This window comes from Hemitrygon akajei, chromosome 17 (assembly GCF_048418815.1).
Source record: "Hemitrygon akajei chromosome 17, sHemAka1.3, whole genome shotgun sequence".
Taxonomy (NCBI): domain Eukaryota; kingdom Metazoa; phylum Chordata; class Chondrichthyes; order Myliobatiformes; family Dasyatidae; genus Hemitrygon; species Hemitrygon akajei.
In genome coordinates, this window is record NC_133140.1 from 49,015,555 (window position 1) to 49,042,613 (window position 27,059).

The 27,059-nt window shown below is 41.8% G+C and overlaps 1 protein-coding gene across 2 annotated transcripts in view; it reads left to right on the forward strand.

The window, feature by feature from the left end:
- itfg1 (integrin alpha FG-GAP repeat containing 1) overlaps window positions 1-27,059 on the forward strand; it is a 264,103-nt gene that overhangs the window by 82,571 nt on the left and 154,473 nt on the right. For both annotated transcript variants that reach the window (XM_073070074.1, XM_073070075.1), the window contains exons 8-9: window positions 3,501-3,591; window positions 21,980-22,074. In XM_073070074.1, coding sequence (XP_072926175.1) covers window positions 3,501-3,591; window positions 21,980-22,074 — 186 coding nt within the window. The remainder of the gene's footprint in view (window positions 1-3,500; window positions 3,592-21,979; window positions 22,075-27,059) is intronic.

Here is a 27,059-nt window from a genome sequence, read left to right on the forward strand (position 1 = left end):
GCAAAATTGGCACAATTCAGTGATGAATTTGTTGCAGAGAAATGTACCACCATTCTAAAGTGCACCATATCTTGTTTGAGATCATCATCAGGCCACCAAAGAAACCCGAGTAGGTCTGCATCTTCCACTGTCACCTTAAATGGATGTAGCATTGATTCAATATCCACCATGATCACTAATGGGGTTTTTTCTGAATCTGGCATTCGAAGAACTAGTCAGATCAGGTCCCTGTAACAACTGAACATCAAGTGATGTTCCTTGAAAAGATGCTTCACAGTCAAACACAACACGAAGTTTCCCTTTTCTGGGATGATAAACATTGTGACCAGACTTTCCCATCACTATGTTCCATATCCTCTACTGGCAGTCCTTCAGCATAACCTTTGGAGATTACATCCTTTATGAAAGCTATGTAGTCAGTGTGAAATGACAAATCTTTCTTGTACTTCTTCCTTAGATTTATGTAACTCAGAAATCTTTCTGTTATTAAGTATGTTAATATCCTTCTTTATCAGAGGTAAACTGATCTGGTAGTGACCATCCACCAGTTTTGCACAACTTGCTACCAGCTCCTTGAACTTGTGATCTTCTCTTGACAAGCCAGGTTGTTCAATCTGACTGCATTCAGGGAAATCTACATTGAAATGCTGCTGCCAAAGCTGATCCAAGTTTAAAGCTGAAGTCCTGTTAACTGTTAGCTCTGGCAGAGCATAGTCTCTTCTCCTCTACCATCCAGTTCCTAACTGGACATTGAACCCATGAACACCACCACACTTTATTATTTCTGTTTTTGCACTATTTTTGATTTATCTATTTAATATATTTACTATAATTGACATTTAGTTTTTATATATTATCACTGGTTGCATTATACTCCTGCTGCAAAGTTAACAAATTAAGTGACATGCCAGTGATATTAAAGCTGATTCTGATTCCTTTCAATGGTCCATTTGCAGTCCTACCCAATATTGTTCTGACTGCATAGAGTCCCTCATTAACACTGTAAATCACTGGCAATGGCTTCAGTGGTTTAGGCAGATTCATCCCTATCAGCAGCTCAATTTCTGGCAAATGAGTATGCTTCAGGTGAGACCATTCCTGAAGATCCCTCTGATGAGGAGTGTTCCCTTTGTGGACAAGTATACTTGTCTGCATATAGATGCTAGGTAGGTCACAGTGGTTTACACTAAGCCAGCCACTTAAAATCCTGAAACCACAGCAATCCTCACAACCTTCCCTTGACCCATAGTGCATAAGAGAATGCGTGCTCTTTTTTCTGTCAGGTTGAGCTTGTTCATGAGGCTCTCTGTACAGAACACTGCTATACTTACTTGATCTAGGAAAGCATAAGTCAACACTGTTTTGCTACCTTTTTTAGACTTCACCTGAACTGGAATTGTAGGAAGTTTACAATCATGATCACCAGCCCCCATTAGACCATTAAATACCAGGGGGTTACTCACTGCTGTGTTTGATTCTGTACCCATTCCGTTAGAGTGAATATAAAGTACGCTGGGATGCTTGCCACCCTATACCTTGCATGAAAGGTACTTCCTGCAATCCTACCCAAATAACCAAAGCAGACATCACACAAGGAAATCTGCAGATGCTGGAAATTCAAACAACACACACAAAATGCTGGTGGAACACAGCAGGCCAGGCAGCATCTATAAGGAGAAGCACTGTTGACGTTTCGGGCCGAGACCCTTCGTCAGACATCATTTGCTTTTAGGAAGGCAATCTTCTCATTTTGAACCTTTTTCTCCAGCTGAGAACACGAATCCAAAGTATGTTCATCCTAGAAAAATTGACAAGCCAATTTGGCTGATGAGACCACTTTCAGTAGTCCTCGGCTCAGTTTTAGCTTTCCTTATCACAGTAGTTACCGTGGTGGCAAAGCTGCTTCTTTAGCTTTAGAATGAATTTGTGACTAGTTTTGTTTGCACCTTTGCTTACTGCCGGTGATGTAGCATTTTGTATATTCCCAAATATTTGGTGTGTAGCAATCTTTACTTGCCTTTCAATAAAATCAGTACTGTTCGTGAAAGTAATCTTATGGTTGTGCTTTTTTTTTGCAATTTACAGGCCACTATTCTCCATTTATCCCTAAACATATAGATAGATAGATAGATACTTTATTCATCCCCATGGGGAAATTCAACATTTTTTCCAATGTCCCATACACTTGTTGTAGCAAAAACTCATTACATACAATACTTAACTCAGTAATAATATGATATGCATCTAAATCACTAACTCAAAAAGCATTAATAATAGCTTTAAAAAAAAAGTTCTTAAGTCCTGGCAGTTGAATTGTAAAGCCTAATGGCATTGGGGAGTATTGACCTCTTCATCCTGTCTGAGGAGCATTGCATCGACAGTAACCTGTCGCTGAAACTGCTTCTCTGTCTCTGGATGGTGCTATGTAGAGGATGTTCAGGGTTTTCATAATTGGCAATTCCTTTACAACAATTGACATATTAGCAGGCATATGCAGCTCTCACTCATGTACTGCACTCCTTCCATGGCATTGCAACAGTCTCTATGGAAAAGACTGTGGTCTTGAAGAGCTTTCACATCTTCAGATTTGATATGTGGCCAAGAAAAAGCCCTTTCCATATAGGCCGCTGCAATTTGCTGCTCATTACCAAAATGCTCCTCCAGTAAAGCTTTGGCCTTTAGATATCCTTGCTGTGGGACTCATGATGCTTTCCAAGTGCATGAACAGCTTAAACAGCGTTCAATTCAAAAGTCAGCAATCAAAATATTTCAGCGTTTCAATAGATCCAAGTGATGAACTCTTAGGCAAACATCACACTATAGAGGATACAGTCAGTAATGACCATTGATGAACTGTGTTCCAACCTCAAACACCCAGTATGAAATCAACAAAAGTTCATTACTTGAGGCAAGCTGCTCCTGGCTTATCAATGTTGCTTCTAATTTCACTGACATGTTCAAATGCTGATGTTCATTTGGGTAACTGTCAAAATCTTTTAGTTGACAAAACGTAACGACTATTTGAACAAACCAATACTGCATAGAGATTAGGCACAGGGGTGGGGGCGGTTAATCCTGATTGATGCATCTTCCATAGAATCCAATAATAAAATGTTCAAATTGAAGAATTGTATTAGATCCTTTATTAAGAAGCTAGCAAATCAAGCAGTCTTGACATGATAAAACTAATGAGACTAAAACTAATGAGATTAAATATATTTAAGCAGAATTAAGCAAAGTTAAGCGGTCAGCAGAAAGATATCACACCCAGCAGTCTCTAGCTCTGAGTGCCCCAAACAAAGCAGGAGTATGTGACTAAAATCTTTGCTTTTACCACGCCCCTACCCACATGGCAAATAACCATAATGCACATAACAAAAACACAACACAGGATACAGTAGCAAAACAGATATTTGACTCCTACACTGCTCATAGTTAAATATTGCTTCACATCTGTGTCATGAAATTCAATAATTGTTCAAAAATTTTCTTGCTAACAGGATGGAAATTTTTCCAAAGCTTCTGATCCATATGCCGTGAATCAACCCCCAAATGCCAAGAAAACTGGCCAATCTACTTTTGCAGATTTTGGTATGATTTGGTTTTTTAATGCATTTTAATAAACAGTGATTGAACATACAGTATGCTTCTCAAGTACTAAATACAGAAAAGTGTAAGTTCTTACACTGCAGTTAATATTTTGCATTTTGTTGCTATAAGAAGTAATTGCATTAAATGTTGACCTTCCCTATTGTTCTTGTTATTCAATTACCTTTACTAAACGACTGAAGAATTTTCTGTTTTTTGATCTTGTAAAATCATGAAGCTACTTTGATTTTTTTTAGAGGTCATGTAATGTGATATAATACATTCATATAGGTTTTGGAAGCATGCTGTTAGCTTGAAATCAATAAAAATAAATTCAGTGTATCAAAATAAATAATGCGAATACTACAAATGGTGGCTAACCACTGCACTGATGCCCATTTGTAAAAAAAGTAAATTACTACCCTTACCCAACCTAGCCCATAATGTGAATATCAGCTGCCTTTTGAAATAGTCAGGAAGTTAATTCAGTTCAAGGAAAATGCTGACCTTGTCAGCAAAGGTTGCATCTTGTGACTAAATTTTTACAAAATGCCAATTTCTAATTGAGATAGCAGATCTAATATTTTTAGCTTGTAAGTTTCTTTTAATAAATATCCCTTTCTTTTATAATATTTCTAGATCTCCTTATTATCCAACCACTCAGTTGCAGAATCTGCTGCTATGCTGCAGTTAGGTGATTTTTTTTGTGGTGAAAAGTTGTGTTCTGTTTTATCAGGTCCCTGATACTTTCCTCAACAAGAGTCATGGTGATCATTATACTAGGCCACTAAACTGAATTCCAAACTTAAGTGATAATTTATAGTCGTGTATGTGTAACACCTGTATAGCGCTTTTCTTATTTTGTGTGAATGGCAGCCACACTCTTTATCAGAAAATCTATTTGGATAGTACTACACTAGGTGCTAGTAGTCCATCAGAAGCTCTAGGTACCAGAAGCAGGCAGCGGATAGAAAACACACACTTCTGGGGGTAAAATTTTATAAAAATAGCACTATATACAAAATATTTACATGAGTAAGAACAATTCAAAATTTCAGCATTCTGTTTAGGTTCCAAATCTCAGATATTAAACAACAAACAAATTTCTATTTAGTTAGAATCAGTGAGCTTTATTAGAATAACCTTTATTACTCCAATTTCTCTCAGTAGATCTATGTTATTCCCTACTTAAAGGTTTACAGACTAACCTTTTTACTTATCCCTAGTTAGTTAGGAAACTAATTGAATTCCTAATCTCAAGTATTATGGTTAGTTTCAGTTTCACTTCAGGTCAGGATGTCTACAAATTCAAACCTAAAAGGTAAGTTTTCATTGCTAATGTAATGATTTCTCTGTAGCAGCAATGTTTTTGTTATGACTAGAGATAACGATGCTTTGGAATGTGGGGCTATCCAATGAGAGGGATTTTGTTCTTTCTTGTGGGTCTGGGCGCAGGGATTTCACAGTTTTTTGCCAGGGAGAGATGAGGAGAGAAGACATGAATGGAAAGAGTTGGTAGACCACTGGACAGAGTGGACTTGGAGCAAGGGTCCAAAGGTCTGCAACGCTCAGAAGAGGTCAATGGTGGACAAACACCGTTATCAGTGAGCTCCAATGTTGTACATTAGACTGTTTCGTGAGAATGGGCCTTTCTCTTTTTTTGCTTTCTTTATCAACCATATAGTCAAATTAAGAATTATAAAGCTCAATTGTTTAATTGCATATTGTGTACTGTTTGTTATTTCATGGTACTGATTTGTAACTGGGGACACATTGCACAGCATCCACCCAGACAAGATTTCTTAAGTTTGGTAGGGCCAAGGACTGTCTTCCCCTAGATTAAGCTGCAAGCTGAACCAAGAGTTTTTTAAAATTTATATATATCTTTACTCCTTTCATGATTAATTCTCCATCATCACAACTTTAAACAGCGTAAATCTCATTAAATTCAGATCCTTCAAATGAAAAATAAACTTATACATCCAACCCTATTAAATTCTCTATGTCTTGAAACATTTTGTTTCCACGCTGGTTCTTCGGTCTTGGGTGGCTTGCCATCTTGTTTCTTAGGTCGTTGGATGAAATAGTTGGTCATCCATGGAAAGTTGATTCACAAAATCTATACAAAATAAATGACCTATATACAACAGGATTGCAATCTGTAAGTTCTTATATGCATTCTAATGCATTCTATTTCTAATCCAAATAACTCAATATCACATTCTCAGTTCCAAATTTTTGTCAGTTGCAACGCTACTGAACGTATTTCACGCACAAATTATACACTCGGAACCATAAAAGTGTTTTAATTTTCCAAATCTTTTGGTATGATTTAACATAACTAATTCTCCATTACATGGTAGAGATCTTGGACACTCGTCTCTGCCAAAATTGTCTTGCTATAGCTGTTTGTTATAGCCATAGCTTTAATAAATCTTTTATCGATATCGTCTCCCCCTAGGGGTTTCACCCTGAGGTTTTCAAGTAAGTAGGTAGAGATACTCACTACTAATTCTACTTTTAACAGTTTATATCTTTAGTTAGTTTTTAATAGTTTGCTACATTACTCTTGCTTATCCGTGCGTGCATCAGCCAAGCCTCGTTCTCGCGTAGCTTTTCTCCCCAATTTCTCTCTTTTATTTTAAAATTTAATAAACCTTGTTTTCATCCCTCCACAGGTGGAGCTTTCTAACATTACATTTTTGGGTTTAATTAACCTGGGTTACATAATGCATTTAACCCATTTTTCTCCCAACTAATTTGGAATTAAAACTATATCTGGAAACTGAAAATATAACCTTTATAACCTTCAGTCTTCTATGAAACTGACAGAAGAGGTATGACGTAGAGGGACCATTTTACATTGTATGGAAAACATGTTAACTTGTAAGGCAGTTTTATTTTAAAGAAAGATATAAGGTCACATTATTTAGTGCAACAGAAGTTGCTCCAAAGCAGCTAAAAAATAATTGAATAGATCTGTAATTTAAATTTGCAGTTTCTCCATGGTTAGCGTGGACTCTTTGGGCAGAAGGAATTGTAGCCATGCTGTTTTTCTCTATAACTCTAAATACTGTCTCCCAGTTTATAATAAATTTTGTACTGATTAACTCTGGGTCATTCATCTGATTTATTTTGAAAGTATATTCAATGCATTTTAAGACATTCAGGTGAGCGTGTGCAAAATCAGTGAGTGAATGTAATTTACCTCTTCAGAAATCAGCTGTCATTTTATTTGTCTTTAGCGCTAGTTTAGTTTTACTAAATTCTTCTCTCATTCCTGGGCAAGACCAGTCATATGTAGAAAGGATGCCGAAAGTGGAGCATATGATTAGTCTGGCAGTGTGTTTCTTGTCCCATTTCTGCTGCTTTAGCTGCTGTGTTCAGCTGTAAAATTTGCACTTTTACTTGTTGAATCCAAGAAAAGATTCCAGCCATTGGGCATTCCCCACAAATTTCTTGTAGCAAAAGCAAGATGTGGGACTAGAGGTGAGAAAAATAAATAACAAGGATTTGAAGATGCATGCAAGTGCTGGAATAGGATTAAAAAAATCTAGTCTAGGGCATGCCTTGTTCCATTGAAATAATGTGGACAGCATAAGTTATGCATGGAACAGCAATCTTATAGTTCTTTTTTACAATGAAGCTATACTGCCTTCTGCTATAGTGATTGAATCCATCACTACATCACATATTTCATTGCTCAAAACTGAGGGCAACGCTAAATTCCAAAATGTGACATAAAGGAACATTAGGCAATTTATGGCGCATGCCTCTTTCAAGCAGAGTATAATGTGCTCTTTGACAGTAACTTATCCCTGAGCCAGATTATTGATGTAACCAACCCACACAAAATGCTGGTGGAACGTAGCAGGCCGGGCAGCATCTACAGGAAGAAGCACTGTCGACGTTTCAGGCCGAGACCCTTCATTAGCACTAACTGAAAGAAAGTTTAAGAAACTGAAAAAGGACTAACTGTCCTTTTCTTTCAGTTAGTCCTGACGAAGGGTCTCGGCCCAAAACGTCAACAGTGCTTCATAGATGCTGCCTGGCCTGCTGTGTTCCACCAGCATTTTGTGGGTGTTGCTTGAATTTCAAGTGTCTGCAGATTTCCTCATGTTTGCGTTACTGATGTAACCCTCAGGTTCAGCCAGCATGTGTTTTTCTAGGGGAAGACAGCCTTCAGTCCAGCTAAATTTGAGAAATTTTGTTCATGTGGATGCTGCGTGACGTGTTGCTCAGTTACAAATCCATACCACAAAATATCAGACAATACACCATATGCAGTTAAACAATTGAGCTTTATAATTCTTAATTTGACCATAGGGTTAGTAAAGAAAAGAGGAAAGAGGAAAAAGGTCCTTTTTAATGAAACAGTCTAATGTGCACGTTGGAGCTCTTGATTTTCTGTCCATTCGTTCCCCATCGATCTCCTCCGAGCATCGTTGACTCCCGGACCCTCACTCCAAGTCAACTCCGTCCTCGGTCTACCAACTCTCTCCACTTGCATCTTCTCTCACCAACAAAAGCCTGCGAAATTCCTTCTCTTGGGCACATAAGAAAGAAAAACACCTCCCATCATTGGCCAGCGCACATTCCACAGCCCGTTATCTCTAGTCATAACCCAAACACTACAGATACAGAGAAACCATCACGTTAGCAGTGAACCCTTTTCCACCATATTTAGTCATGTCCTCATGACTTTGAGGTAATTCGCCAACCCTTCCTGCAAAACACAAAGTCCAACCCAGGTGTAAAAGTCAGTGACATAGCTCCCAAAGCGGTAGGGACCACACTCCGTTCTCCCGCTGCTATTTGGTGGTCTCCTAATTCTCTGAGACCTCTGTTCCCTGTCAACTAACTCTTCAGGTTCCGACACTACTGGGGGGTACTTCTAGTCTACTGGGGGAGGCCTACCCTGGCCTATCACTCATGTCTACCTGTATCTTTGACCCCTCTGTCCCTTGGCCAAGCCCTGCTTCATCCCTTGCAGAGTCCCACAGCAACCCAGGTTGTCCACAGACAGCCCCCCCTGATTTCACCTGACTCAGTGGGAGAAGGGTTGGGAGTCTTTTCCTCAAATGCAGCTTGTAACACCAGGTATGCAGACAATGTTCCTAGACAACTCTCCCAAGCCTTCTCTCAGGCCCCCATGAGCCTCCTCACAAGAGGGGTGTTGTTCCCCACCAGAAATGAAACGCCACCCTTCTCAACAGGGTTTGGACAAACCAGCACCAATGTATCAAGGACCTCAGACACTCCCATATCGGCCTTCGAGAACTCCAGTTTCACTGACAAATAACCTCCTTATGGATAATCACGAGCTAGGACCCCAGATGTTGAATGTTGTCAATGGTAAATGCTTCAGATACTGGTTGTAAAACGAACAGTACAACAATGTGACCTGCGACCCAATGTCGAGTGTGGCTTTAGCATAAATGCCGACTAAAGCAATACACTGGAGCATGGTCCCACTAAGCCTTCAGGAATAGGGTCTTCCACTCTCAGGGTTTTCTTGATATATTGCTGGGAACATGTTCCCCCTGAGACACCAGACCGTTCCCTCACTAGGTCTTCTCTAAGTTTCCCGATGTCTCTCTCTGCTTGGGTACCCGAGGGCTCACTCTCCAAGGGGCTTCCCACTACTCTCACTCCTGCCTGAATTGTTCCTCTTCACCACAGCTTAACAGACAATACCGGCCACTCTCCCCACCTCCTCACGGAACCCCGGCCACCGGCAGCCCTCTGCGAAGTCGGTCCCCTTAGGGGTTCTCCCCTCTACCAGACCTATCATACGCAGGGTCCAGACCCGCTGTTAACACCTGGGACATCTCAGTTCTCGGCTCTGCCACAATCTTCTTTACCCCCCCCCCCCAGTTTGGGCTAGCTGTGGTCACTTCACCACAAGGGGCTACTACCGAGGACTGTACCCTGCTGACAGAGCCTTCCTGTGCCTCCGACATGTTCTCCTCCCGTACCTCTTTGATCAGCTCAACAAAAGAGGGAGGGGGCACATCTAACGAGACAGCCAGAGACCCCGAGCAATCAGGTCCTGGGACTGGGCACCCCTGGCTATCTGGTCCATTCTTAACTGATCCACCTCTGTGCCGCAAGCAATTTAGCTGCCTTTCTGGCCGAAAAATGTAGGCAGAAAGCTTCTCCCCCCTTCTCCTGCCACATGTTCTGAAACCCCATTGGGCTCCCTGTCGTGCCAAATACGTTTTCTAATGCTTCCAAGGATATCGGCAGTGTTGGCTAAGTGGTACTGAGTTTTCACAGCTCTCACCACGTCAGCAGCCTGCCCCCTCAAACTCTCAATCGATCTCTGTTGCTTTATGTCATCAGAGCACTGCCACTCATCTAGCAACTGAGAGGTCTGCTCTGCCCAAGTTTCATTCTCCTCTTCCCCCCTCGGGGGATGGATGTTATTCCAAAGAATATTCTTAGCTTCCGGTGGGGACCCTATGCCTGTGCACTGGGCCACTTATTTGCCAGAGAGGTAAGGTCTGATGCCAACTCAGAACTCTCACTCCTCACTGGGGGATGGGGTCTAATTAGACATTCCAAATCTGACCACTCTTTCCCCTCACTCCTCAAACAATAGAACCCTGTCTTTGAAGTCTCTGCCCCCAGCTACAGGATGCTTGACTTTTGACTCAGCCCGCTCCGCTACACTTCCCTCCTCCATGACAGTATGGACAAGCCATGGCCCCGCCTCACCTGGGGCACTGATAGAAGCGGGCAGTTCCACTGCTGTTACGTCAGCACTAGTCTGAGCCCGCCAATTTATCAAACTTCTGCCCTGCAATCGTAACTTTGCCAGCAACTTTAATGGTACTCAAAATTCAAATTAACAATTCATCCCAGGGCCGAATATCCACCCCACTCAACACACATGCATTAGTTACTGGTAACCCCATGCAGGTACACTACCGCTCCACCCCGGCAGCATCCATACCAGCACATACTTAAATGCACAACCCACTGGTTCAATGCTCAGGGCAATCACAAGTCATCCAACAAAATCAATCCCGAACAATACCCCCACAATTGTAATCTTCAGGTTCAGCCAGCATGCGTGTTTGTCTAAGGAAAGACGGCCTCTGGCCCAGCCAAACTTGAGAAATCTTGTTTGTGTGGATGCTGCATGATGTGTTGCCCAGTTACAAATCCATACTACAAAATTTCAGACAGTACACCATATGTAACTAAAACAAAAAGAAAAAGGGCACATTTTAATGAAACAGTCTAATGTGCACATTGGGGCTCACGATTTTCCGTCCCATTCGTTCCCCATCAACCTCCTCCAAACATTATCGATTCCCGAACCTTCACTCCAAGTCCACTCTGTCCTGCGGTCTACCATCTCTCTTCACTCGCATCTTCTCTCTCTTCATCTCTCGCCGACAAAAGCCATTAAGTTAGCAATGAGCCCTTTCTCAGGGCGTTACATTGACGAAGTTATCTGAAATTAGGTCAATTGCTAAATGTTTGCAAGTGATTTTTGGGATATGTAACTATGGGCCAGTGATTGCTTTTTTTGGTGATCTATCAAAGAGCTTGAGTAAAGAAGTTGCTAAGCTTACGCTGTTTAATGGGAATTATGGAAAGAGAAGAGGTGGGAAAATTGAATTTTCTACTCATGCAGACACCACAATATGCACTTTAGGGAATACTGGAAGATGGGCAAAAGATATTTGGGATCTTGTAGCCAGAAGAAGAGGAAGACTAAATTTTTTATTTTCACTAATTGGGCAGACTTCTCCCTTCCAATCTTGCTGTCCTATCCTTATTACCCACATCATAAATAAAAATGCAGCTGTTCTTTCATGGTCCACAATGCAAGCTGTGCCAAGCCTTTTTAACGAAGATTGTTGCACTTTGCCAGTTCTCACTCCACACTAGATTTTCAGCACATGTAGACTTGCAGGATGATTCTTGGGAACAAAAAAAAACCTTAGATCACATTGCTTACGATACCTGCCAGGAACCCATAGAGGAATATAGAAAAAACATGATGTAATGAAAAATTAAAGGCACCACATACTACAGGTTAAACGATCAGACCTAGAAGTCAGACTTGAAATTGACTTTTAATGTGAACAGTTAATTTAAATTAGTGTTTCTTAACCAATTTATCCAGAAAGAAATTCTACTAATGGGTAATTTTTTATTAATTTACAAATTGCATTTCAATTTCCAAAAAAGAAAATACTGGAAATCATGGAAATCTGAAATTAAAAGAAAAAATGCTAGAATATTCAACAATTCTAGTTACTGTATGGCAAAAATAACTGCATTCATGTATGAAAATGCTAAGTTAGCTCTTTTAAGCAATGCAGACCCAAGAAGCAGCACTTAGAATTAGAATTATTTTTGGAAGATGAAACAAACATTCCGCAATTGGAAGTGTGGATTCTGTTCTGGTAATAGATATGGAATTGTAAACCTGCTGTGAAACAGCAAGATGCTGGTGAAGACATGTGACTACTTCTTTTATGTTTTACTAAAGTCGAGATTCTGCAAAAAAAAACAACTAAGATACAAAAACGAATACGAATTCAACATTAAATAGATATGTTGTTTTGTTGCTAGCCGGTGAGCTTTCTGCTCCACTTGCTTATTTAGGCAATTTAAGCGTGACATTTTTTGTGCTAATTATTGGTCCCACTGAGCAGGTCTCTGTTCATCTGCAAGTGCTTGTCCCTGAGGCTTTATTTGCATTTAATTAGGAAACCTAATTTCCTGGGAACAGACTTGGCACAACAACTGCATATTGAATGGCTTAAGCATAATTCTAGACAGTAAATAGCTTTGGAACTCCAGTGACCTGAATGACCAAGTCAGCACAGAAGCTCATCTGAAAATTAACAGAAATTACTTCACAGAAAATAGATAGTTCCTTTGTAAACCAAATAGGACATCAGTTTCTGTTGTTGAGAACAGTCTAAAGTGGTCAGAAAATCATTTGTTCAGACTGTTCAAGGGAAGTGCCTGGTGTGAAAAGTGCTAGTCTTTGGCTCGAGAGTCTTCGGTGAGGAGGCTGAGGGAGGAGACTACGCCAGGCACAATTGGAGAGGGTGAAGAGATGACCGCTAAGCTGATTCAGTGTGCTACGTGCATGATGTGGGAGGTCAGGGACACTGATGGTGCCCCCCGGCTGCTACAGCTGTGGAAAGTGTGTCCAGATTCAGCTTCTGAAGGAGCATTTTGTAGCACTGAAGAAAGAACTGGATGACCTCAGGTTTATCCGCGAAAACGAGAGTTTTCTGGACAGGACCTACAGTGAGCTCGTTACACCGAGGATACCGGAAGAGAGAAAGGGGGCGACGATGAGGAAGGAAAGGATGCTTGAAGTACAGGAGACCCCAGGGGATGTACCTCTCGTAAACAGGTTCACCCTCTTGGAAGCTGTCAGGACAGAAGATACTGCCAGTCTGAGAGGCGGACAGGTCTGCGAGCCGAAAATTGGTGCAGAAGCAGAGCCGAGGAGTCAGACATCAGGAAGAGCCGTGGTAGTAGGGGACTCCATAGTAAGAGGTACGGAAAGGGGTTTCTGCGGCAACAGGCGAGATTTAAGGATGGTGTGTTGCCTCCATGGTGCTAGGATCCAGGACATCATGGACTGATTGCAGGGAATCTTCAAGGGTGAAGGTGAACAGCCGGAAGTGGTAGTGCATGTCGGCACAAATGACATCAGGAAGAAGAGGAAGGACATTCTGCAGCGGGACTTCAGATAATTCGGAAGAAGGCCAAAAAGCAGGACTTCCAGGGTGGTTATCTCTGGTTTGCTTCCAGTTCCTTGTGCTGGAGACGGCAGGAACATGGAGATAATGGATCTGAATGTGTGGCTGAGGAACTGGTGCAGGAAGCAAGGATTTACATTCTTGGACCACTGGGTTCTGTTTAGGGGTAGGGATGAATTGTACAAAAGGGACGGGTTGCACCTTAATAGGCGGGGGACCAGCATTCTGGCAGACAGGTTTGCCACTGCAACACAGATGTGTTTAAACTAAGTAGTGGGGGGGTGGGGGGGGGGATGAACTGGAAGTATAAGGATGGAGTTAAAGGGAAAGTGAAAATAAGAAAAGTTAAAAAGGACAACAGGATCAATGGAGTAGAAAGCTCAAGAAGAGATCATATAGTATGGCCAAGTGAAATAGGAATTGATATGAAAGGAGAGGGGAGTAACAAATTAAAAGTATTATACGTGAATGCACGAAGTATAAGGAATAAAGTAGATGAGCTTCAGGCTCAGTTGGAAATTGGCAAGTACGATGTTGTGGGAATAACAGAGACATGGCTTCAAGCGGACAGGGCCTCGGAAATGAATATTCAAGGATATACATCTTATCGAAAGGACAGACTGACTGGCAGAGGGGGTGGGGTGGCTGTGTTGGTGAGGAATGATATTCAGTCCCTTGTGAGGGGGGACATAGAATCAGGGGATGTAGAGTCAGTATGGATAGAACTGAGAAATTCTAGGGGTAGAAAGACCCTAATGGGAGTTATCTGCAGGCCCCCAGACAGCAGTCTGGATGTAGGGTGTAAGCTGAATGAAGAGTTAAAATTGGCATGTCGCAAAGGTAATGATACAGTTGTCATGGGGGATTTCAACATGCAGGTAGACTGGGAGAATCAGGATGGTACTGGACCCCAAGAAAGGGAGTTTGTGGAGTGCCTCTGAGATGGATTCTTGGAACAGCTTGTTCTGGAGCCTGCCAGGGAGAAGACAATTCTAGATTTAGTGTTGTGCAATGAACCAGATTTGATCAGGGACCTCAAGGTAAAGGAACCATTAGGAGGTAGTGACCATAATATGATATGTTTTAACCTACAATTTGAGAAGGAGAAGGGAAAATCGGATGTGTCAGTATTACAGTTGAACAAAGGGAACTATGGAGCTATGAGGGATGAGCTGGTCAAAGTTCAATGGAACAATACCCTAGCAAGGAAGACAGTGGAACAACAGTGGCAGGTATTTCTGGGAATAATGCAGAAGGTGCAGGATCGGTTCATTCCAAAGAGGAAGAAAGATCCTAAGGGGAGTAAGGGGCGGCCGTGGCTGACGAGGGAAGTAAAGGGCAGTATAAACATAAAAGAGAAGTATAACATAGCAAAGAGGAGCGGAAAACCGGAGGACTGGGAAGCTTTTAAAGAGCAACAGAAGGTAACAAAAAAGGCAATACGCCAAGAAAAAATGAGGTACGAAAGTAAACTAGCCAAGAATATAAAGGAGGATAGTAAAAGCTTCTTTAGGTATGTGAATAGCAAAAAAAATAGTTAAGACCAAAACTGGGCCATTGAAGACAGAAACGGGTGAATTTATTATGGGGAACAAGGAAATGGCAGACAAGTTGAACAGGTACTTTGGATCTGTTTTCACTAGGGAAGACACAAACCATCTCCCAGGTGTAATAGTGGCCAAAGGAACTAGGGTAAAGGATGAACTGAAGGAAATTTATATTAGGCAAGAAACGGTGTTGGATAGACTGTTGAGTCTGAAGGCTGAGAAGTCCCCAGGACCTGATGGTCTGCATCCCAGGGTACTTAAAGAGGTGGCTCTAAAAATCGTGGACGCATTGGTAATCATTTTCCAATGTTCTATAGATTCAGGAACAGTTCCTGCTGATTGGAGGGTGGCTAATGTTGTCCCACTTTTCAAGAAAGGAGGGAGAGAGAAAACGGAATTATAGACCATCTGACGTCAGTGGTGGGAAAGATGCTGGAGTCAATTATAAAAGAGGAAATTACGACACATTTGGATAGCAGTAGAAGGATCAGTCCGAGTCAGCATGGATTTATGAAGAGAAAATAATGCTTGACTAATCTTCTGGAGTTTTTTGAGGTTGTAACTATGAAAATGGACAAGGGAGAGCCAGTGGATGTAGTGTACCTGGACTTTCAGAAAGCTTTCGATAAAGTCCCGCATAGGAGATTAGTGGGCAAAATTAGGGCACATGGTATTGGGGGCAGAGTACTGACATGGATTGAAAATTGGCTGGCTGACAGGAAACAAAGAGTAGCGATTAACTGGTCCCTTTCGGAATGGCAGGCTGTGACCAGTGGGGTACCGCAAGGTTCAGTGCTGGGACTGCAGCTGTTTACAATATACATTAATGATTTAGATGAAGGGATTAAAAGTAACATTAGCAAATTTGCCGATGACACAAAGCTGGGTGGCAGTGTGAAATGTCAGGAGGATGTTATGAGAATGCAGGGTGACTTGGACAGGCTAGGTGAGTGGGGGAATGTATGGCAGATGCAGTTTAATGTGGATAAATGTGAGGTTATCCACTTTGGTGGCAAGAACAGGAAGGCAGATTACTATCTAAATGGAGTCAAGTTAGGAAAAGGGGAAGTACAACGAAATCTAGGTGTTCTTGTGCATCAGTCAATGAAGGCAAGCATGCAGGTACAGCAGGCAGTGAAGAAAGCTAATGGCATGCTGGCCTTTATAACAAGAGGAATTGAGTATAGGAGTAAAGAGGTCCTTCTGCAGCTGTACAGGGCCCTGGTGAGACCCCACCTGGAGTATTGTGTGCAGTTTTGGTCTCCAAATTTGAGGAAGGACATTCTTGCTATTGAGGGAGTGCAGCGTAGGTTCACAAGGTTAATTCCCGGAATGGCGGGACTGTCATATGTTAAAAGATTGGAGCGATTGGGCTTGAATACACTGGAATTTAGAAGGATGAGAGGGGATCTGATTGAAACATATAAGATTATTAAGGGAATGGACACACTGGAGGCAGGAAGCATGTTCCCGCTGATGGGTGAGTCCAGAACTAGAGGCCACAGTTTAAGAATAAGGGGTAGGCCATTTAGAACAGCGATGCGGAAAAACTTTTTCACCCAGAGAGTGGTGGATCTGTGGAATGCTCTGCCCCAGAAGGCAGTGGAGGCCAAGTCTCTGGATGCATTCAAGAGAAAGTTAGATAGAGCTCTTATAGATAGCGGGGTCAAGGGATATGGGGAGAGGGCAGGAACGGGGTACTGATTGTGTATGATCAGCCATGATCACAGTGAATGACGGTGCTGGCTAGAAGGGCCGAATCGCCTACTCCTGCACCTACTGTCTATTGTCAGACTGAAGTGATTGTAAAATAGTCACGGTATTGAGCATATAACAGATCTTTGTGATCTTCACTAGTGATTGGCTCAATTCAAGTATGTTTATTTTGGTGAAAATTAACTCTTAACTGTTCAGTATAAGTGTGTACTATTGTTCCTGGCCATCCCAGTACACCAAAATACCATTTTAATCTGTTTTGCTGGTAAATATAAAAATCAACTTTTTAAAAACATTTGCTGACTTTATTGTTCATTCAATGCTGCCTTTAAAACAGGGGTTGCCAACCAGCAGTCCTCGGTTAATAGTAGGGGTCCATGGCATGAAAAAGGTTGGGAACCCCTGCTTTAAAACATAGTGAAGAGTCACCTCTTGAACAGCTACATTCCTTATTATAAAGAGCGCTGCTGGGATGAGAGTTCCAGACTTTAGATTCAATGAATATGAAGGAGCTCCGATATATTTGCACATCGGGATGATGTGTATTTTGGAAAAGAGCAGGAAGATAGTGGTGTTTTCAAACACATGCTACCTTTGTCTTTGGTGGTAGAGCATCTTCAATTCCTCACACAAAATGCTGGTGGAACACAGCAGGCCAGGCAGCATCTATAAGGAGAAGCACTGTCAACGTTTCAGGCCGAGACCCTTCGTCAGGACTAACTGAAAGGAGAGATACTAAGAGATTTGAAAGTAGTGGGGGGAGGGGGAAATGCGAAATGATAGGAGAAGACCAGAGGGGGTGGGATGAAGCTAAGAGCTGGAAAGGTGATTGGCGAAAGTGATACAGAGCTGGAGAAGGGAAAGGATCATGGGACGGGAGGCCTCAGGAGAAAGAAAGGGGGAGTGGGGGAGCACCAGAGGGAGATGGAGAACAGGCAGGGTGATGGGCAGAGAGAGAGAATAAAAAACAAACAACTAAATATGTCAGGGATGGGTTAAGAAGGTAAGGAGGGGTATTAACGGAAGTTAGAGAAGTCAGTGTTCATGCCATCAGGTTGGAGGCTACCCAGCCGGTATATAAGGTGTTGTTCCTCCAACCTGAGTGTGGATTCATCTTGACAGTAGAGGAGGCCATGGATAGACATATCAGAATGGGAATGGGACGTGGAATTAAAATGTGTGGCCACTGGGAGATCCTGCTTTCTCTGGCGGACCAAGCGTAGGTGTTCAGCGAAACGGTCTCCCAGTCTGCGTCGGGTCTCACCAATATATAAAAGGCCACACCGGGAGCACCGGACACAGTATACCACACCAGCCGACTCACAGGTGAAGTGTCGCCTCACCTGGAAGGACGGTCTGGGGCCCTGAATGGTGGTGAGGGAGGAAGTGTAAGGGCAGGTGTAGCACTTGTTTCGCTTACAAGGATAAGTGCCAGGAGGGAGTTCGGTGGGAAGGGATGGGGGGGGACGAGTGGACAAGGGAGTTGCGTAGGGAGCCCTTCCCACCGATCTCCCTCCCCGACACAGACTGGGAGACTGTTTCGCTGAACACCTACGCTCGGTCCGCCAGAGAAAGCAGGATCTCCCAGTGGCCACACATTTTAATTCCACATCCCATTCCCATTCTGATATGTCTATCCATGGCCTCCTCTACTGTCAAGATGAATCCACACTCAGGTTGGAGGAACAACACCTTATATACCGGCTGGGTAGCCTCCAACCTGATGGCATGAACATTGACTTTCCTAGCTTCCGTTAATGCCCCTCCTTACCTTCTTACCCCATCCCTGAGAAATTTAGTTGTTTGTTTTTTTTTCTCTCTCTCTGCCCATCACCCTGCCTGTTCTCCATCTCCCTCTGGTGCTCCCCCCTCCCCCTTTCTTTCTCCCGAGGCCTCCCATCCCATGATCCTTTCCCTTCTCCAGCTCTGTATCACTTTCGCCAATCACCTTTCCAGCTCTTAGCTTCATCCCACCCCCTCCGGTCTTCTCCTATCATTTCGCATTTCCCCCTCCCCCCCACTACTTTCAAATCCCTTATTATCTTTCCTTTCAGTTAGTCCTGACGAAGGGTCTCGGCCCGAAACGTCGACAGTGCTTCTCCTTATAGATGCTGCCTGACCTGCTGTGTTCCACCAGCATTTTGTGTATGTTGTTTGAATTTCCAGCATCTGCAGATTTCCTCGTGTTTGATCTTCAATTGCTGAACAGTTTCAAAAAATAAAATTAATTATTACAGAATAATGGTGAATACGCTACTTCTGACCTAATGATGAAAAGTAGGTAACAACACAGCTGAAGGTGATAAGGTCTAGGAACTCCCCTAAGTAGTCTCTGCAGTAATAACAAGGGTGATGGACCTCTAAAACCATCTTCCTTTGTTCAAGGTTTGAGCTAGCCATTGGAAAGACTTCTCTTTGATATACTTAACTAATGTCCCTTAAAGCCTCATTCAGGTAAATACTACCTTATCTTTAAAGTTCAACTGTTGTCTTTGTACTAAGTGGACTGGAGCAGAATGATCGTTGCAAAATTGAAATTGGGTGTTTCCCACTGAGATCCAACTCAAAATTTCAAGTTTTTATTTTGCATTCTGTTTTCAAATAGAGATTAGTAATAGATGGATAAGAATGGAACCATGTGAAATATGATCCACTCATTTGGATAACTTTATGAATGTTCAAGGTAAATGGTCATGGATTAGCACAGTAAGGAAATAGGCCTTCAGTCCTCCAAATCCACACTAATTATTATGTACCCATCTCACTAATCTCATTTGATTCTCCCCATTTTCCCGTTGACAACCTCTAGTTTCCACAGTGGGCCCAATCAACCTGCTGATCCATCATCTTTGTGATGTGCGAATTAACCCAGGCAGTCGCAGGGAGAATGTACAAACTCCAGACAGACAGCATTGGAGGTTAGGATTGAAGATGACTCACTGGCGCTATGAGGCAGCACTACTAGCTGCACCACTGTGCTTGCTGCCTCAAGCTCATGCTCTCAACCAAAACACCGATTATTGATAGGTTACAAACAGTCCACTTGAGAAACTCAGCAGATGAAGCAATATTTGTCAGGGTTGTGGGGGTGAGTGGGAGATGAATTAGAATATAGTATAACACAGTGCAGGCCCTTGGCCTAAGATATTGTCTTGACCTTTATCAACCTACTCCATTGTCAATGTTTTGAGGTGACAACCTGCATCAGGACTGCTCACCACTCCGTCTCAGGCCACTAACACTCTCCTTACTCTTTGATACCTCCAAGTCTCTTGTGTCAGCCTATTAAAGGAACTTAGAAAGGGATTTGAGGATAAGAGAGTGGCAGTATTTTGCAAGGATGGATTATTACATTTGAAATATTTAAGACTCTCCAGTTTATTTCATCCTTTCTCTTCAGTGATGCTCGGTTACTTAAAAGAAGCTTGGTTTCCTCCATTTCAATTGTATCTATTATGTCTTCTGAAGTGATGATGATAGGTACAAAATATTTGTTAAGTGCCTCAACTGCTTCTTTATTCTGCACTGTATTCTCTCATGTTACCAACCCTGTACACCCACCTTTTCTGGCTTTTTTTGTTGTTGAAGTTTTCTCCAAATAATTTTTGATCACAATTGCTGCTTCTTCAAAATCTTATACTCCTTAGACTTACTACTTTTTTAATACTCTTTTGGCAGCATTATAAGCTTCTTTTAATTAAGTGCCATATTTAATCTGCTTAGTAAGCCATTGTGCATTCAATTTTGTAGAGTTTAAAATTCTTATTCTCCATGCTTTTTGCATCACAATATCTACATTCTCCAACAAATGTGAAAGCCATATAATTTAATGAAAAAAGTTCAAAAAAAACCTCAAGGGGAGAAATGTGTGGAGAAAAATATTCTTATATGATTTCAATGAGTCTATTGCAGTAACTACCTTTTGCTTTTAGGAGATTAAGTCTAACTTCCAAGAAGCAGTTCAATTCACTTTAAAAGGAGCTGAGTGAAACGGTAACTACCAGACAACCCAATAACCTATTTCAGGGGTCCCTTAGTCGCTCTTTGAAGTTCAAGTCCAGTCAAGTCACATTTTATTGTCATTTCGACCATAACTGCTGGTACAGTACACAGTAAAAACGAGGCAATGTTTTTCAGGACCATGGTGCTACATGAAACAATACAAAAACTACACTGAACAATGTGAGAACAAAACAGGAAAAAAAAGCTACTCTAGACTACAGACCCACCCAGGACTGCATAAAGTGCACAAAACAGTGCAGGCATTACAATAAATAATAGACAAGACAATAGGCACAGTAGAGGGCAGTAAGTTGGTGTCAGTCCAGTCTCTAGGTATTGAGTCTGATAGCTTGGGGGAAGAAACTGTTACATAGTCTGATCGTGAGAGCCCGAATGCTTGAGTGCCTTTTCCCAGATGGCAGGAGAGAAAAGAGTTTATACGAGGGGTGCATGGGGTCCTTCATACTGCTGTTTGCCTTGCGGATGCAGCGTGTGGTGTAAATGTCTGTAATGGCGGGAAGAGAGACCCTGATGATCTGCTCAGCTGACCTCACTATCCGCTGCAGGGTCTTGCAATTCGAGATGATGCAATTTCCGTACCAGGCAGTGATGCAGCTGCTAAGGATGCTCTCAATACAACCCCTGTAGAATGTGATGAGGATGGGGGGTGGGAAATGGACTTTCCTCAGCCTTCGCAAAAAGTAGAGATGCTGCTGGGCTTTCTTTGCTATGGAGCTGGTGTTGAGGGACCAAGTGAGATTCTCTGCCAGGTGAACACCAAGAAACTTGGCGCTCTTAACGATCTCTACCGAGGAGCCATTGATGTTCAGTGGAGAGTGGTTGCTCCGTGCCCTCCTGAAGTCAACAACCATCTCTTTTGTTCACATTCAGAGACAGGTTGTTGGCTCTGCACTAATCCATTAGCCGCTGGATCTCCTCTCTATATGCTGACTCATCGTTTTTGTTGAGGAGACCCACCACAGTCGTGTCATTGGCAAACTTGATGATGTGGTTCGAGCTGTGTGTTGCAGCACAGTCATGGGTCAGCAGAGTGAACAGCAGTGGACTGAGCACACAGCCCTGGGGGGGCCCCGTGCTCAGTGTGATGGTGTTGGAGATGCTGCTCCTGATCTGGACTGACTGAGGTCTCCCAGTCAGGAAGTCTGGGATCCAGTTGCAGAGGGAGGTGTTCAGGCCCAAATAGGCTCAGCTTTCCAATCACTTTCTGTTCTGGCATTGCATAAATAAAAATAAATATTATGTATTTATTATGATTTATCATTATGATTACTTCCCTTGTTGTTTACATTGATATATAATTTACTTTCATGACAATTATTTCAAACACTTCAGTAAGTTGAAGATTTATCTCTCTTGCAGATGGAGATGGACAGCAGGAACATCTATTGCCGGTGTGCACAGATGAGAACTGCCATGAAAGTGCCATTTATCGGACTGTGCCAGGTTCTGAACAGGTATGGCCAGCATATTAATGCCTGACATTAATTTTAAAGAGTAGTAGTATATTTTGATATTATAATATTGAAACCCCGCTGGTTTCCTTGGCTGCGCAAGTCTAGAGAATACACTCTCTGGTCCTGCCAAACCTGTGAGATTGAGACTGCTCTTCTACCCCAAACCACGGTTTGTGTAGATGCTCTGTAATTTGCTACACTGCTAAAACTCAGTGCCAAGAAACAACAGAGAGCACACAGCATACGATTAAAGGAATTATATTTGTGAATCTTAACTGAAAGGTTAGTAAAGAAAAGAAAGGAAAAACAAAAAGGTCCCATTATAATTAAACAGTCAAATGTGCACCAGTTGGAGCTCAATTCGCTGATCCTTAGTTGATCCCAGCGCCTGGTTCCATCGAAACACCATCTCCCCACTGGGTCATATCCTATGACTGGTTCTCTCCGGTGTCTTCTCTCTTCATCTCCCACTGAACAGCCCCAACTCTTATTCCAAAGCACCCATTATCTCTAACCATAACTCAAACACTGCGTCTACAGAAAGACCATTACGTTAGCAGTGAAACCTTTCCCAGGGTGTTAGGGTGTTACAATATAAAATAGATTTTTTAAATGTGCTTAGGATTTTCTCATCAATTACCAAATAGATTAAGGTACCAATTACACTAATAACAGAACAAAAAAACAAAATGTTAGAAGAATTGAATGGGTTAAGCAGCATCTTTGGAGGGAAATGATGCCTACTGTTATAATTGGTTAAAATTTAAATACATCTTTATTAAAAATAAGCAGTGTTTAACAAAACTCCTTGTACTACAGTGGAAATCAGAAGGTGGTGGTAGAATCTTATAAACTTCCCAATAGTTATGGGATTTAGAGGTCCAAATTTGTAGAGAGATAGCAGACATATTGAAAGAGATATAAGGTTATGATAGTAGGTGATTTTAACTTTCCACATATAAACTGGGATTGTACAGGGACTTTAGTGAAATGTGTTCAGAAAATTTTCCTTATTCATTATGTAGAGATACCAACTAGAGAGTGCAGTATTGGACTTCTCTTGGGGCAGGTGACAGAAGTGTGTGTAGGGGGAACACTTTGGATCAAGCCATCATAATTCTACTAATTTCAAGATAATTCTGGAGAAGGACAGGACTGGTCAGGTTGAGATTCTAAATTCAAGTAATGCCAATTTTGATGGCATCAGGTATGAATTTGGGATAGGTTTTTTTTTCGGCAAAAAGATACTTGATAAGTGGAGGCTTTCAAAAGTGAAACATTGAGAGTGCAGCATCTGTATGCTGCTGTTAGAATAAAAGGCAAGGCTAGAAGCTTTAGGGAGCCTTCGTCATGAGGGATATTAATGCCCTGGTAACAAAATAGAAGGTGGCACATACAGACAGTTACGTTCAAATAAGATGCTGAGTATAAGAAATGCAAGAGAACACTTAAGAGAAACCAGGAGGGTTAAAAGAGGACATGAGGCTGCTCTTGCAGACAAACTGAAAGAGGATCCTAAGGATTTCTATAGCTGTATAAGGGATAGCAAGGAACAAAACTGGTCTTTGTGAAGATCAGCATGGTCATCTATGCATGTAGCTGAAAGAGGAGGGAGATCTTAAATGAATTTTTTACATTGTCTTTACTCTGGAGACAGACACAGAGACTATAAAACTGAGGGAAAAGAGTAGTAAAGTCACTTAGATTCTGCGCTTTGCAGACCTCTAAATGACCTTTGCAGTCTTCCAGAGATTCCTGTACTCATTTTTAACAGGATATGTCTAATTTAAAAGCCATGTTCTGCTATATTCCCTTATGTAGCAGATGCACTCCAAAGGTAATGACTACAAGAAGAAAGATAATTTAATAACATTCCAGTTCTTTGTTCTCTTGTAATATGGCAGATGCAACACTGATGGCCAAGACTACAAGAAATTGTTGAACTGAAGGCACAGCATTGCTACCTCAATCAGAAGCAAGTTTATTTACACTGTCATATATGACATGAAATTTGTTGTACACTGAATACAAAAACATAAGACTACTACATATTACAAAATAAATAGTGCAAAAGGATTAATGAGTAACACACATTGCTGGAGGAACAAAGCAAGTCAGGCAGCATCTATGGAGGGAATAATGAAGTAGTATTCATGGATTCATAGACCATTCAGAAATCTGATGATAAAGGGTGAAAAGTTGTTCCTGAATCATTGAGTGTGTATCTTCAAGTTCTTTGAACTCCTCCCTGATGTTAATAAGAAGAGTTCATGTCTCAGATGGTGAAGGTCCTTAATGATAGATACTGCTTTCTTGAGGCACTGCCTCTTGAATGTATCCTCCATTGTGGGGAGAGTTGCGCTCATGATGGAGCTGTCTGAGCCTACATTCCTCTGCAGCCTCTTGTGATCCTGGGCATTGGAGGACTTGTTTCAAGCTGTCATGCAGCCGGTTAGAATGTTCTCTATCTATAGAAATTTGTAAGAGTCTTTGGTGCTATACCAAATATGTTCAAAATCCTAACACAGTACAGTCAATGGCATGATTTCCATGTGATTGCATCAATGAGCCTAGGACAGATCCTCAGAAATGTTGACACCCAGGAATTTAAAGCTGCTCAACCTTTCCATCACTGACCCTTCAATGAGGCCAGATCCTTGCTCAGACAAGGGTTAATTCTAGCCATAACCAACTTATTGAAGTATTTGATTACAGTAGATGTGCGTGCTGCTGGTCAGTAGTCGTTGTGGCAGCTTGCACTACTCTTCTTAGTCACCAGAATGATTGTTGCCATTTGAAGCAGGAGAGAATCTCAGATCACAACATGGTTGAAGATGCCCTTGAACACTCCGGCCTTTTGGTTGGCACAGGTTTTCAGTACACTGCCAAATACACTAATGTCGTGACCTGACACCTTGCACAAGTCCACCCTCTTGGGCATCAGCCTCAGAGATAGAGATCACACAGTCACTCGTATTTTGCATGCGTGTAGTGTTATTTTCTCTTTCAAAGCTTGTATAAAAGGCATTGATTTATTGGGGAGTTAAGCATAACTGCTGCTTATGCTGTTTGGTTTCACCTTATAGGAAGTAATGGCATGCAAAGCCTTGTATAGCCAATTGTCTCTATAATTTCATATGAAATTGCCTTTTCATTCTCAAGATGTCCTTCCATAAGTTGTACCTGGACCTCCTGTAGGGTTCTGGATCGTCAGAATTGATCACTACAGATCTATCCCTCAGCAAGCTGCAAATCTCCTAGTTCATCCAGGGCTTTTGGTCTGGGAAAACTGGTATGACCTCAAAAGTGCATACTTAACTAAGCAGGTCTTGTAGAAATCATTGTTGGCTGCTGCATATGCTTTCAGATCCAAAGATTAATCACTGACATGATCCTGTCCACCAATTCAATGCAGTCCTATGACCGTACCTTTACAGTCCTCACTACTGGTGCTACGGTCCTTGGTCTTTACCTATCTGCCTGGAGTAGAAGTACACCCAAGTGATTGGACTTGCCAAGGTGCAGACATGGGAAGGTACAGTAAGGGTACTTGATGGAGGTGTATCAGTGATAGAGTCTCTTGGCTCCTTGATTCATGTTGGTGTTACTTCATCAGGGACTTCAAGCCGTGCTGGTTGAAGTCACCTGCAATGATTTCAAAGGCATCGGATTGCACTATCTCATAGCTGTTGATCACGGTGCTCAGCTCCTCCAGTTCCATCCTGACACTTGTCAGGGGTGGAATGTACACCATATCTAGGATGATAGCAGAAGAACTCCCTTGGAAGATAGAACGTACAACACTTGATCACCAGATGTTCCAGGTCAGAGATCAGGACTGAGACAGACTGCTACTTCTGAGAACCACTATGAGTTAATCATGAAGCAAACGGAACCAGCTCTGCTTTTATCTGATGTCACCATCCAGTCCATATGGTGGATTGAGCAGCCCTCATAATGGAGTGTTCTGTCTGGATTGCTAGGAGTGACATATGTCTCCATAAAGTAGAGTACACACAGTCACTGATGTTCCTCTGGTACTGCAACTTTGCCCTGAGGTCTTCAGTTTTATTGTACAGAGTCTACATATGAGCCAGGAAAATAGTGGGGAGGGGGGAAGGAGGTGGGCCCTTGTGTTTCAGTTTTACCTGCAGCATGTTTTTCCCCAGCAGCCATGTTTTCTGCACTAGCTCCTAGGTGTTCTGGTGTCCCTAATCTGTCAGTTCTGAAGATTGTTCTTTTCAATGACTGGAAATGATGTACTTACTGTGGTGTTGACAGCTGCAGATTTCAGCTGTAGTATTTTTAAACAGGTATGATTGATGAATCCCTTGGCAGCTGCATATAAAAAATTTCCTCTCTCCAATTTTTTTCTATATTACATTGTCTTCATTTGTTCTTTCTCAAGTACTATTACTCAGGAGATGAAAAGAATGCTCCTACTTCTTACCCAGATTTAAGCAGTTATGAAACAACCTGTTGTCAGCGGTATCTGGTGAATTAAAACATGTTCGATTGCATGTAATCCTGGGTAGCAAAGCCTGGTTTATTAAATTGTAACAATTTTTTTCTGCATCTGTCATTAGAATGCTGAGTATAATTTCCATAAAACCGTATATCAGTTTAAGGTCCATTCCTTATCAATGTGGTATGGAGTTTGGCTTGTTTTTAATGCTTTTTGACGATGTGTTCCAGTTCAAATCTGTTTTCGTAAGCACGAATACACAAGATATAATTAGCTTTTTGCAGCAATATTATAAACAAAACAAACATGAACAAAAGTTAACATGAACTTAAATTAGCTTAATGAAATTGGTTTCTCAATATGGACCTGTATGTTCAAGATCATCTTCAAAGTTAAGGGAAACATTATAACACCAACTTGGTAAATTTAACAAGTATTAGAATTCTAAAGCTAAGAAGTGTTTTGTAGACTGACCTATAAATATTGTGCAATGGTTTGGATTCCACCAGCAGCAGGGTAA